Source organism: Amia ocellicauda, chromosome 2, assembly GCF_036373705.1.
Source record: "Amia ocellicauda isolate fAmiCal2 chromosome 2, fAmiCal2.hap1, whole genome shotgun sequence".
Lineage (NCBI taxonomy): Eukaryota > Metazoa > Chordata > Actinopteri > Amiiformes > Amiidae > Amia > Amia ocellicauda.
This window is the reverse complement of record NC_089851.1, coordinates 46,249,470-46,263,929: the sequence shown is the minus strand read 5'-3', so window position 1 is coordinate 46,263,929 and position 14,460 is coordinate 46,249,470. Positions and strand designations below refer to the sequence as shown.

Here is a 14,460-nt window from a genome sequence, read left to right as displayed (position 1 = left end):
GCCCCAGACTGAGGGAGACTGACAGTTAATTTGTGTTTCTTCCATCTGCGAATAATCACACCAACTGTTGTCACCTTCTCACCAAGCTGCTTGGCGATGGTCTTGTAGCCCATTCCAGCCTTGTGTAGGTCTACAATCTTGTCCCTAACATCCTTGGACAGCTCTTTGGTCTTGGCCATGGTGGAGAGTTTGGAATCTGATTGATTGATTGCTTCTGTGGACAGGTGTCTTTTATACAGGTAACGAGCTGAGATTAGGAGCACTCCCTTTAAGAGACTGCTCCTAATCTCAGCTCGTTACCTGTATAAAAGACACCTGGGAGCCAGAAATCTTGCTGATTGATAGGGGATCAAATACTTATTTCCCTCATTAACATGCAAATCAATTTATAACTTTTTTGAAATGCGTTTTTCTGGATTTTTTTGCTGTTATTCTGTCTCTCACTGTTAAAATACACCTACCATTAAAATTATAGACTGATCATTTCTTTGTCAGTGGGCAAACGTACAAAATCAGCAGGGGATCAATTACTTTTTTCCCTCACTGTATAATTATACTAAGACCATAGATTAAGTCTCTTTATGCAACCGGGGCCAGGGACACCTGAAGTCTTTCTCCCTCCCACCCCTGCCTACGAAAGGGAACTCGTTGAAGGCAATTGGGCAGATTTTCAATCGGAGAAACGGTAATGCCTAATGCCGAGGGCCATGACTCACTGGGCCTGGCACTGAAGCAACAGGAAAATGGCCATAAATGACTGAAAGAGTTGCTCAGCAGAGTACAAAAGGTCCAGTACAACTACAATCCGATGAATAGGTGTGAAATCGTGGAAATACAGTGCAGTGACAAAGTTATAAAGAGCTGAAACGACATTTGTCCCTGGAAGAGTTGTAAAACCTCAGTGTGAACGCTTCAGATCTGAGCTGCAGGTTACAGCATGGGACAAAGTAAGAGGCTGGTAACAAATCCACTAGGTTCACAAATTTCAAAGTATTTGGATAAAAAAATAAGTTGTGAAGAAGGTTTTGCAGGATCTTGACCAAAATCTTTCCTGCAAGAATGGTATGCTAATATCTGTGAAAAATCATATGGTTTCAGTGTCTTCAGATTTGTACACACTGCTGACATTATCATACTCCTCTGGTCTGTAAAATAATGTGGTCACCAGCGCCCCTGGATAAGAAATTGTCTCTCCTTAACTTATGGCAGAAATGGAGGCACACCAGCTTGCTGTGGGCTCTCTTATAAACCTCTCGCTGGGCCTGGGCTTCACAAAATAGATTTCCTGTGCTGAAACCCACGCAACCTCCCCACACCAGCGCGGCAGCCTGAGGATTAATGATGCAGAAAGATGTCGGGACAGATTTTGATTTCTCTTCCTATTAGCTCTAATTTAAACCACCGTCGCATGAATCCCAAATTAATAATAACCTTGCTGGGGTATTTAACTGGGTAAGCGCGTCTCATGCAGATCAGCAAAGAGCTGTTTTTATGCAGCTGTTTTTCATGACCTAATTGCTAATCTGCCCTCGCGTCAGGCTGCACTGCTGTTGGGATTGTGCTGAATCCCTGGGGGGGGGGGGTGGGGGGAGGCACTGTTAGGGAACTCCGTGTAATTTGCAGATTGCAGAGAATGCAACGCGGACTCTCATTAAAAGCCAGGAGAAGAAGTGTGATCAGATCATCCGCTGAAGGTAAATGCTACCCTACCGGGGGTATCTGCCTGTCGTGTCCAGGCTGTACCTTTTCGGGGCTGCCCTGCCCTGGTTTCAAAATATAGAAAACGTAGTCTTGAGTGTGGCGGACCTCGCGTATGCAGCCCAAAGGCCATTTGGCTATGCATGTTGCAGTTGATAATACTAAATGTTTACTATATGTTGGATGTGCAGTCACAGTCAGTTGGCAATATAAGCCAATTTTTGGATTATCTGGGACACCGTTTACCCATTAATGAAATGACTAAATGAAACGTATAGGGGTACAATCAATAAAATCGGTCATGAATGACATTCCTCCCGTTTGTCTTTTTCATTCCATTTTTTCATCCCTTTTAGGATTTCTAATAATTAGACTATAAGACCAAATCCATGTGCCAGCATTCAGTGCAGTTTTTATTTATTTGTATATGTTGGTCTTGAACACATTACATCTCTCTTTAATTACACACAATTGTTTAAGCCATTAAGCCAAGGTACAGTATATTCTGAAACCAGACTCGATGTTTGTCAGTATACTAAAACAGTCATTCACCCCTAAGCTGTATCTTTTAAAGAAATAAGTAATTTATTGTCCAGTTCTAAGGCTTACCTGTTGTCCCCCCCCATTGTGCAGAGGAAAAGAAACCCAAGGTAAAGAAGCCCAAGAGCGAGTTCCCGGTGTACGCTGCCCACTCGGGAGAATCTGTGTTTGTGCCGTCCTACGACCAGGGGGTGACCATTGAGGAAATTGAGGAGCAAATGGACGACTGGCTTGAGGATAAGAAGTCCCAGAAGAAGAAGGTAACCTGGAACTCTTTAAAATCTTTAAAATTATAATGTGCTAAACCCAGATGAAAGGCCCTGCGTGATGCACAATCTGGACTGTGCATGTTGCATTCTTTCACAGTAGACCCTGCGCTCTCGCTTAACCATATCTGCCGTCTGTTAAGAGACTCAAAGTCTTGGGGAGTGAGGGGTGGGGTATGTGACAGACTCTGTGAGCTGAGGTTCGCAGCTCCCTAATGGAAAGTGTTCATTTTGTCCTCCTGATAGACGATCCATAAGCTGATTGAAGAGAGTGTAGCGCTCCCTGCAAGCCCATTCGAGGCTGCAGTGTAAGCAAATGCAGATGCTTGCGGGATCTTGGGGGCACATTCTGGATGGCAGAGGCTAAAGGCCATAGGAGAACATTCGTCATGATTGCTAACATGTGTCGCTGCCTCTCTGTGATAGCTGTGAAAGTATTAATGTTGCACTTATTATGTTAAGAGGGCTGTAAGGGCTGGGAGCTTTCATAATTTGTTAAGGCCTAACCAGGTTAATATACATCATGCAATTTTCTGTGGCATATTCCCCCGTGTGAGAGAGCACGGGAAGGGAAGCAGTGGATTTTAGGGTCACTTTGGTTAATTAAAAATAAGAAAATATGAAACTAATATCACAGGTTGTCCTTCCATTAAATGAGTGTAACAAATTATGGTAAATGAAAGAGTATCCCATTATTAAGTGTCTATTTACGAACATTAGCCCCGCTTTCATAGATTATGGAAGAGATAGCACCATCCTCCCCTTCCAGCCTGCCACAGATGTTCCTTTCATAACAGACAAAAGGGGGTTGTTTTAATAACCTAAAATGGTACCAGATATAAATATTTTGCAGGTTCGCTGGTATGGTTCTGGTTCTCGTGTTTTAGATTTTGCCTTCCCTCTGCATTAACGCTACCGAGTCTCATCCGAAGCAGAACGGTTGGATGCTTGTATGTTTACAAGTGGGAGCTATTTAGGCCTGCCACTGTTTAGATCATTAAAATAGATCTTGACAATTGATTTCCCCATCTGCTTTAGAGATGTTAATGATCCCCCAGTATCTGCTGAAGAGGAGCCCCCAGGACCTCGGCACATTGAGGCCCCATTGTTTCACTGAGGCCCATTCTCTGACTTTAATTGTGTTTGATTAATGAGTAAGTGAGTAAATATAAGGGCTCTGACCCTGATGCCCTGGCCAAATCCCCGTAAGGAGCTTTATTTCTAAAGTTCACTGTTCTGAACGGCCAGCCTGTGTGTGTCGAAAGGGGTTGCCCCTTTGTAAATAGCTTTTCTTATTTAGAGGTGAAGAAGGCTCGGAGACTGCTAGTTCACAGAGGATATGTGGCGAGGGAAAAAAAAAAAAAAAATCTTGAACTGCCTACCTGGGAAATAAGGCAAATGCAAGAGAAGAGTAGGTCTGGGTCGATACAACAGCAGCACTTTCTGCAGGCAAAACGTTTCCACAAAGGACTGTTTTTTCACCGATTACATGGAGCCCTACAATTCATAGGCAGTGCTGCTAACTCTTAATGCTATTGTTCTGTAAGGGGCCCCCCAGACTTAAAGTATAAAGTTCAGAAAAAAGCAAAATTGACGTATTTATCCAACGGATTTTCGTGGCGGAATGCTTTCCGTTCATCCCCTTGTGACGGCTCAATCCATCCAGAAACAGGAAGTATTCTGCGTCCCCAACCAAAGAAGCAATAATCCAGTTACATGATACCTTTCAAAGTAAGAGGATTGATTGATGGTGAATATAGGTGGCAGCAGATAAGGTGTGAGAAAGGTCTATGTTTTGCAATGAGTGAGTTGTTTTCAAAGACGAAAAGAGCAACAGAATTACAGCTCTGGAAAAAATTAAGAGACCACTTAACATTGATTTCTGAACTTGGAGTGGTCTCCAATTTTTTCTTTCTGAGCTGAAGGTGTGTAACTTTTATTTTATTTAGAAAAATAATCCGCAGAATGCTTTTAAATGGTAAGAACCAGAGTCTTGGTACAAATGTGCTTACACCCTTATTTACCAAAGACTGTTTTCCCCCTTGAAACCTTGAAACATAAGGACCACAGTAGAAAACAAAAGTTGAAAGCAATGTAGAACTGTTTGCTCCTCACGTAATAGTAATATAGAAATATTGCACACAGTCATGATTTTTTAGGCTGCTAAAACAATTCTGAAACAAGACCTTCCCCTCAGCTGGAGGAAATAGGATGTAAGATCTGTACTTCAATGCTTATATGAGCTATGTAGTCACCTATTTACAAAAAAAAAAATGGCATGAATTTAAAGGACAGAATAGCTATTGCTATTGTGCCAAATAGTCCATTGTCAGCATCAAAGCAACAGCGTTTTTATTCCTCTCTGGGTTACCCTGCAGATCCTGTTAATTCCATAAACTCATGTGCTGCAGCCGTGTGTATTTGCTGGACTCCGTGTCAGCCAATTAGTCCATGTCTGGACTAAAATCACCAGTTCCTTTACACCACCTTTTTTTCCTTCTTCCCCCAGAAGGATTTTGTTATTCTTTTGGTTTTGAACTAAACCCCTGTAACAAAACGCACAGCGTCGCAGTTTCTTTCACATTGACATCCATCCGCCGCCTTTGTCAGCTGTGTGAACTCTCACCCACAGAGATCCCGTCAACTGATAAATATTTTTGAGAGCCTCTCCTGATCCCATCCATTAAACTTTACTCCTGTTTTTATTAGCACTTTCACAAGTTGCTATCTACTGTGGACACTTTCAGTTTATTTAAAATATCCATTCATGATGCCACTCATTTCTGGGAGCACCGTTTGCCTGTGAGTCACGGCTGCTTTAGCTAGTTCTGTCAGCACAGGCAAACCGGTACCAAGAAAGGGTTCGCTGTCCAGGATCAATTGAAATTCCCAAAGCAGAATACCTTTTTCCTCATCCATTATGCCTTTGAGTTTTGCCCCACCAAATAATTCCCTGCTGTTGCTTCTAAGCCTATTTAAGCTTGTTTTATTTTCAAACCCAATATAATTTCCAAGCTATGATAATATTATGAGTAGCACCCCTGACCACCTTCCCATTACTGGAATACAAGATGGCAGATTGAAATGTTAAAGCTTTGCTCCTTGATTAATGTTTTGTTTTGTTTTTGATATGATCAGGACTTTGTGTATATTTCCATAAATATGGCATCTGGCAGTGAGTTGATAAGTCTAACTTAGATACAACGCTCTGTGAATTGCATTTGTTCAGCGCTGGATTTCTCAGAATGGTGAGCTGTGAGATATACACAGTTGATAACACCATCTAGTTAAATATCGAAGCAGCTTTTGGATGGGAAATAAGCTAAAAACTAATATGCACAAAAAAACCAATAAATAGTCTTAGAAAATGGGTGTGCTGTGTCTGTATTTACAGTTTGGATGTTCTTCGTTAGTAGTTTTAATTTTTGTATTCACCTTGTAATTTGACTACATAACTATTTTTTTTGTTTCTTTTAGCAGACATTTTTAGGGAAAAGCATATTGTTTTAGCTTCTATGTAATCACCTGTGTTATTGGCTTTTTTTCCATATAATGAACATATTCACAGTCCTGTGTGGAGAACAGTGCAGCTGATGTAAGAGAATTTTGAACTGCGTTTTGTCGCCAAGCATTTAAAAATTCCCCCCCTGCCCTGTAGCAATTTGAAAATGAAAATGGGGCTTCAATGAAACCCTCTGTGTTTTAGTGTCTTTCCTACTAAGATATAATGGAGGTTAAAAAAAAAAAAAAACAGGGCCAGACACATCATTGCCTCAAATGGCAAAATCGTCACTTGCTTCCCCCCGCTCCCCCCCGCTCCCCCCCAGTGTCTGCAAGGTTTTTATATCGGTGTGTCTGGTAAGGACCATGTGGAGGTGTGTCTACAAGCCACACTGAACACTGCCTCTGGGGAGAGGGTGTGTGTCTTTGTCTTTGAAAAGATACCACAGTATAAGCACATGATAACCAGACCGCATCACAAAAAAACTAAACAAAAAGAAAACGGTGAATAATTGTGTCAAATAAATGGGTCAAACATTACGATGAAGTGCTTTACACACAAACACACACACACACAAAAGGAAAATGTCGAATCATAGGTTTTGGCAGCAACCCTGGATAATATAGAGATGTACACTATACTGGTCTATATGTTTTACATTTTGTAATTCATTTTGTGCAGTCCTTGTGATTCATCTGTGATTTTACCCTCCTTCTTAACATAGCTAGACAGGTTATTTCCCCCTGTAAAGCTTACACAGTGTTCGATTACTCAACAGAAGGACATTTTGAAAGAATCAACTATTGTTCATGGTGGAGTGTATCTAGGTAGGCTGTAAGCAGCTTGCCGTATCCCAAGTAATTTCCTGAGAATCAGAGAGCTTTGTTTATGCAGTGTCACCTTCCCGTTTGCAGAAATGTGAATCGCTAACTCATGGCCATACAAGGGATGATTGAATACCAGTTTACCTTCAGGCAAACATATTTCATCTTATCCATCTGTAATAACGTTCAGCTTCTCATTGACGCTCCTGCTTAAGTGACTCTTAAGTAACAATGAGGCGTGTTCTTCCATTGTGCTCACTTCAAACTCCGGCCTGATGAATCTGAATTGGTCATTATTTGTGGAATGAATCAGTTAACTTTTTATTAGTTTATTTAATCAGTTTTTCTTCTGAGTGGCTTTTGTTTTGTTTTTTTAAGTTAACTATCAATAAGAACCTTTGAGAAATTACAGATCTAAAAAAAAAACAACTGTGTCAGAAAGATAAATATTGTTTGAAAAATACTTTTCTACTTTTTCAGGAAGTATCTCTGACCTGCATCTGACTTTAAAACTTTATTTTTTTATGATTATGATTTTTGTTATCATCATCATCATCATCATCATCATCATCATAATAATCCTGGTTATATTTAATATTTTGTCATCATCTTTGATCATATCTATGCTATTATCCGTAATATTTTTATCCTTAAAAAAACTAAAAACCTATATATTTTATTGAGCTCTGTTCAGTCACCTTAAATTTATTGGAGCCATTTCATTCCCTTGAGCTGCAGAGTTTAGCTGGAGAAATTTCCAAGGGCTCCCTTTGAAGAGCTCTGATTAGCTGATATCTATATCCCTGAAACAAGAGTAAACATCAGGAAAAGAGGTTTGATGAAATTAAATCTCTTTTGTTTTTCACTTGTAAGGCACTTTTCTCTTCCATTTTCATAGCCCCTTCACTTTAAACTTTCTGGGAACAAAAACTCCCCCCAGATGAATCGGAGAACGTCTCTATTCCTTCCATGTACCAAACTATGGTTTATTAACACAAGGCAGTCCATGCTCCTTGTTTCTTTCATGAGCTGGTTGAAATGAACAACACTGAAACTGAAACTGTATTCTCCCCCTCCTTTCTAAATTAATAACAGCAAAGCAATAAAAATATAACCTGGTGGATACACCTCACATTTATTTCACGTCACCAGTGATACAAAAAAATAGTAAAATACCTATTATTATTGTTATTTACCAGGTTCCTTCCCCTAATGTGACTAATGTGACATTTACCTACAAGTAATGATGTGCATATTCATACCTTCACAAGGTTAAGAACACCACTACAAACACATCCACCTGTAAATTGCCACGAAGGAACCATACTGTCAGTGTCCAAACGGCAGCCCCCCGTGCGAGATCACCTCTCTCCCAGGCTACAGGACCAGCACACCTGTGACCCCAACCGTACACGACAGGCTCCTGTTTCAGCGCTTTGCTGATCCCCTGGAGTCTGCCTGTGAGGGAGTGGGGCAGCAGAGGGGCATTGTTGCACTCCAGCTGCTCCCAGGCCCCGTCCTGCTGTCTCTCTGTAACGCGCACTGCTGTTCGCCATCCGCCCGGCGCCCCTGCGCACTCGGGCCTCCCGCTGTGAGAACACAGAGCGGCTCCGGGGCACCTAGAGGAGGAGGGGAGGAATAAAGCGAATAAAGCGAACAACGCCACCGATGGCAGGGAAAGAAAGAAAGGGAGAGAGAAAAAAGAACACCTGCTGCGAGTTTCACTAGCTTAGTATGCGGAGGTGCAACTAGAACCAACCCCCCCTTCTTTATTAATGGGGAAAGCAGTAGGCAAGTCTTAAAATGGGTCTAACACTTTTAGAAGCCTACGACAAAAACAAAACCACTGCGCTTGTAATCGATTCTCTAAAGAGAGATCCGTTTTAATGGACGGAACACAGAATATCCCACGCGTGTACGCATATCTAGGCACTCTGTGTTGTAATAGATAGCTGCTTACAAGGCCAGCTGGCGTCTGTCCTTCAGCCATTACCTGGTACACAGCACAGCACCGCAGAACCGATCACACCCTCAACCCCGTGTTTGACCAGAGTGGTCCTGGGGTCAACGAAGCCACTTGTGTCTGTGGGTGTTAACGACATTAACAAATGCACAAAAGTATTGCGATGTCATGAAATCATTAGACCCTTTATGATTTTGAAAATTAATTTTCATTCCTAATATCCCACAAAAGCCAGGAAGCATTTTCACTATTTTAGTATTATTATTATTTGTGTATTTACACGCTGACACTTTCTTCATATATATTTTTTATGTCTCCATATGTGTCCCCACCCTAATTATACCTAAGTACGTGTCAGGTTTGTCACTGACGGTGACTTTCTGTGGGCTTTTTGTATTGGTAATACAAGAGGTATTAGTAACCAGCAATACAGTTTCATAACTTTGCCCTACACAACATCAAAACATAAAACTTTCCCTACTGATCGACAGCTAATAATACAATATTATCGATGGTAGGTTTGAATTAGACTCATTTGTCAAACTAGAATCTATTTCAACTGTAATTTGTGACAGTCAAAGTTCTGATTTGATTTGCCCTGATTTACTTTACATTTTTTAATTTTTTGGGGTGTAGAGACTTCTAATAAAACCAAACAAACATCAATTTAACTGCTATCTGTCTCTGTCTCTCTCTGTAAGCTCTATGTATTCTTCATTTGTATCTTTGACTGGAGTGTTTGCCGTGTCCTTTCTGTAATGTGCTGGCATTGACACGGTGGTCTGTACAGTACGATGTGCTTTTGATTTTAATTAGTTTAAGGCCTCGGACTCTAGGGATTTAGACTTAATGGAAAGGTTCTGATAACCATTAATTACATTCTGAAGTAAAAAAAAATAATTTAGAAATGAAAATTCCCTTTGATGTGTGTTTGTTTGAGAGTCAGGATCTTCTTGGAATATACAATTTGTACAACCATCATATTTGAGTAACACAAAAGATTTAAACACTGCTGATCTATGATTCAGAAACTTGCCATATTAAACTGAGCAGCCTGAACACACACACACTGTGGGAGCTTGGCCTTGTAGTAGTTGCAGTGGCATCATCAGCAGAAGTAGTATAATGATATTTACAATTATCTTAAAAAAAAAAAAAAAAAAGCCTGAAACTAATTCTGATTGCACTATTTTTTTCATCAGTTCATAACTTAAGAAATGAAGAGTAAAATAACTTGTGAAATGAAAAAACAAATATTTGAAACATAATATATTAACATGTATGTAACCTGATTATTGCATGTGTAAAAGCACATATTTAGAGTGAATGCCCTTGCATTGTTGTTGCTGTTAAGCTGATTTGGGGGAAATTTTGATGAAATAAGGGAAAAGAGGATTCTTGAAAATGGGTTTAGTTGATTCATAATTAAGCTGTGTGGTTTTCACCAGCATTGCTGCATCGGCACAGCTCTTGGTCAAGCAGGCCACTCTTGACCCAGGCCGCAGTGCCTTCATCTATTGAAAGGAAGGCCTCCAGGATGAAGTTTACAAGTCCACCCTGGGATGTGCCTGATCTCAGTATTTTTGCTAGCCAGAAAGGGTGGTTTCCTACCTCTAGTTTACCACTTGCAAGACGAACTAAATCCAGTGCTAATAAATAAATAAATAATCGGCATGTATGTGAAATGGCAGAAAGGCTTGGATTTTAATACTCCTTTTAAATTTACTTTAAAAGGAGAATTTGTTCCAGTGTGAAATATGCCTATTGCGACATTCTCCTAGGAACACTGTGCTAAATTATCTTCAAAGCCTACCTGAGGCCAAGCTCTTCAATGTGAATAGAAATTAGAAAAATTATGACCATAAGGGAAAAATAAATAAAAATAAGGACGAGAGTCCAGTTTGAGACTTGAATGAAAAAAGCTTTAATAAATTGACCCATACATTTTTTACCACTTCCCAATGTTGAAAATAATTACAAATTCATTGTATGAATTTATTTATATATTTTATTATTATATATTTTATTATATAAATTAAAAATTATATATATATATATATTTATATATATATATATATATATATATATATAATATATGGATCTAATTTTTAATTTGAGTTTAAAATCAAACCTGTGCTCTCTGTAATTTTTGTAATAATGATTCTTGTAAAGTCCAAGTGTCCCCCACTTGCTTTTATAATCCCATGAATATAGAGATGGAGCTTGTGTGTGTCTCGCAGGCAGACATCTCCTTTGTTATTGTGATTCTGTGGCTTTCTGTGCCACTCTGGGGACGGGTGCAGCACCTGTGCGCCCATTCGGTGGACTTCCTATACTGTTTTGCCTCACCACCTGCTCTGGTCTACCTTGGGCTTTTGCACATCTGTGCTGCTTTGAAACATGAGTCTGTTTTTTTTTTTTTTTTTTTTTTTTTTTTTTTTTTTTTTAACAAGCCTCACATTATATGCTGCTTGTTACTTTAATAATAGCGCTCCTAAGAGTTTTCTATATGTTTCGTTCCCCCCCTCCTTCCCTCACTCTTCTCTTTAAAAGCCTTTACCACTTGTCGTCTCCAAGTAGAGAATGGCCTCCCTGTTTTTTTTTTTTTTTTTTTAAATGTACAGCTTGCTTCAAGAGCGCCATCTTTATTGTTCGTCAGACATCCACTGCCGTTCACAAAAGGGAAAACCATGGCTATTGATTTTTCTAGAGGAGTCTTATGATTTGTAAGACAAATATGAGCTTTTTGGTTTGTATTTGCGTCGCCAGCTAGTTCCTGATTGGTGTCCTTTATTTAATAGTGGCTTGAGTCTGCTTCCCTGCTTTTTCTTGTGTCTTCACCGAAAGGAGGTTTCTCCTCTTAGAGGGGTCGGCCAATTCAAGCGGCAGGCGGAGGGGAGCGGGGAGTAAGGGGCCTCAAGGGCAAGCAAATGATGTTTATAGAAAGCCACACCTGGCCTGTGTACATCCCCCATATTGGAGGGTCACTTCCGCTTCATTGTGGAGTTGCTTTTTGAGTGTTGTCCACGATCAAACACAACATCAGTATGCTATAGCTTTAAGGCTCATACCAACTAATTGCTGAAAAAACAAACCAGGAAAGCTACAGAGAAAACAATGTGTAAGCTGTCCTGCCAGTCAAAAAACACTTGGCTAAAAACTCAAATTACTATTAAAGCAAAAGCTTCAGCACATAGCAATGAGAACACTGATTGGTCATTAATACAGTCGTTTGGAGGTTTAACATAGATTGTATTTCCTTTTAAACCTGCTAGCACATACATTTTTTTTTCTTTTTTTTTTTTTTAGTTTGGTTAAAATAAACCGAATTGTTAATAAATGTAGTATGGGTCTCATTAATTAAATAAACCCCACATCCAAACCATCACCATTATTTGGTTTATAGAAAACACAACAAGGTGTAGAATTTCTTTGTTCCTGGACTTTTTACCTGTCAGTGAGCAGCTCCCAGAGAAGAAACACCTGTGCAGTCTTTGTTTATGCTCCGCAGGCCGGTATGTGTGTGGTGTGTGTATGTAAATATCATGTGCTTGATATTTGTTTGGAATCGCTTTGATATTTATATTATTTTTCACATATTCTTTGACACAATAACTGACACAATAAATAACTCTGTTCTTGTTGTAGTTTTAATTTGTTAAAATGTAGCTCTCTGGTTCCGGTGTAGCCCAGGGCTAGCTTTCAGTCCCATTGTTAGGAAGTGGCTCTTCATCAGACAACTGACTTGTGGTTTTTACAGTGACCTTAATTTACCATCTTATTTTCACGTGTTTGTGTGTGTGTCTGTGTGTATCTTTTTATTGATTTATCTTTGGGTGTGAGGGAGTTGAGTGTTTTTTTTTAAGCTCTTGTTTAAAAGCTAAATCTGAAATGTGAGGCGTTTTAAGAATGTAGGAAAGAGTTGGGTTTTCTTATTCCCAAGTGAAGGACTTGATAGGCATGTGCTCCTGACAAATTCAGAGCATGGCTTAAGACCTATCTGTTGGATTTTACATTTACTGTCAGACTAAAGAGAAACAGTTGTGAGGGCTGTGTACATTAGCAGTGTGTTAACGCAATTTGTTCAGGTTAATTAAAATTAATTAAGAGCCCTTTAATCAAAGTCCCCTCTTCAGGATAATGATTGAAGAATGTAAAGCCCCACTGAAAACCCTATAATGTATAGAAATGTGTGTCACCTCCTCACCCTAAAGCGCTAATTATATATAGAAAAACCTTCTGCGTGTGATGTGAGGAGCTTATTCGTATGTGCTGGTTTTATTGACAGAAATGTCTGTCAAGATGGTTACCCTGGCGTTCCTGGAATGGAAATATAAACAGGCAGAATTTTTCTTTCATGGTTTTCATCTACAAAGCACGACTAGAGCCGTCAAAGGTTCAGGAGAGATTGAGTCCAGTGACACGCGTGACCTGCTGTGATGAGCAAGCCACCGAGCCCTGCTGCCAGGCACAGAGCCCGCAATGCGTCTGACTGCACGGCCGAACGGCAGAGCCGGTTCTGTCCTGTCCAGCAACACCAGACACAGGTTTTCTAAAAACAGGCCCTGCTGAGCACACAGGTCGGTCGCCAAGCCTCAGAGCTGCTTGTGTGTCCAAACCCTTTATTTTAATCAAGAGATCTATAAAATCTATGGAACAGCTCCCAGAGAGTTTGGAATATACCTTGATAACTAGGGTTGTGACCCTTCGTTCGCTGAGCCCTTCATTTTTAATTATGATTGACATGTAATATCCTAATAGTCTTAAAGGGAACAACTGTGTTTCTTCAGTCTGTCATGTACATAATCAGAGGGAAAGTGTGTCTTATTCACAATCCTAATGAATTTAATTAAAAATATATATAAAAAAATAAAATGTAGGTTTTTTTTTGTAACAAAACAACTAATCTATTCACATTGCTGGTGTTTGTGTATTTATTCCTCTCCGCACAGGGCAAAACTGGTTTTAAAATGTTTTTTATTCATTACATTTTTCATGGATTTTTTTTGTTGGGTTAAAGGTCAGCTTTATGTGAAAATACATCAGCTGCAGGTAATTCCTTAAATGTCCTTAATTACTAGCATTTATTTTATTATAATAAATCAAAAGCTGGTGTGTTGATGTCCACATGACTGCTGTTTAGATCTGTTTTTCTGAAATTGCATCATTCAATGCTGAAGCTTTCTGACTGCCAACCTGGTCATCACGGCCGTGTGATTCACTCAGTCGCCTTTCCTATGTAGTGTTGCACAAATGCAACAGGACATTTTAACGAAAGAGCATGGGCTGCACAATGCTTACGCACAATTACTGATCCCCATCTACAATGTCATTCAGCCCAAGTTGTAAATGTGGCTGATGGGAAATACAGAATCTGTGGCCACCGTAAGCCAAACCGAGAGCAACGGAGTAAACCAGGTCAACCCAATTACCTGCAGAAAAGGAGCGAAGGATTTGTGTGATGATAAGATATGTGCAGCCTTTCCTAACCTTTTGAAAGAGTGTCCTGTCCAGGCCAGAGTCTGTCGTTTCTGGGTGTTCAGCAACACAGATCTGTGATGTAGTGCTCATTCCAGGCTGTTTAAAATGGCTTTTAATTTGTGCAGAGGCAGTTAAAGAATCAACAGTTTGTAATGATGTTTTTGTTTTCCAGAGTCTATTGGTCTA

General features: G+C 39.9%; 1 protein-coding gene across 1 annotated transcript in view; it reads left to right on the top strand.

Annotated features, from left to right (window-relative positions):
• dnajc1 (DnaJ (Hsp40) homolog, subfamily C, member 1) overlaps nt 1-14,460 on the top strand; it is a 71,025-nt gene that overhangs the window by 36,828 nt on the left and 19,737 nt on the right. The window contains exon 8 of the mRNA XM_066724691.1: nt 2,332-2,498. Coding sequence (XP_066580788.1) covers nt 2,332-2,498 — 167 coding nt within the window. The remainder of the gene's footprint in view (nt 1-2,331; nt 2,499-14,460) is intronic.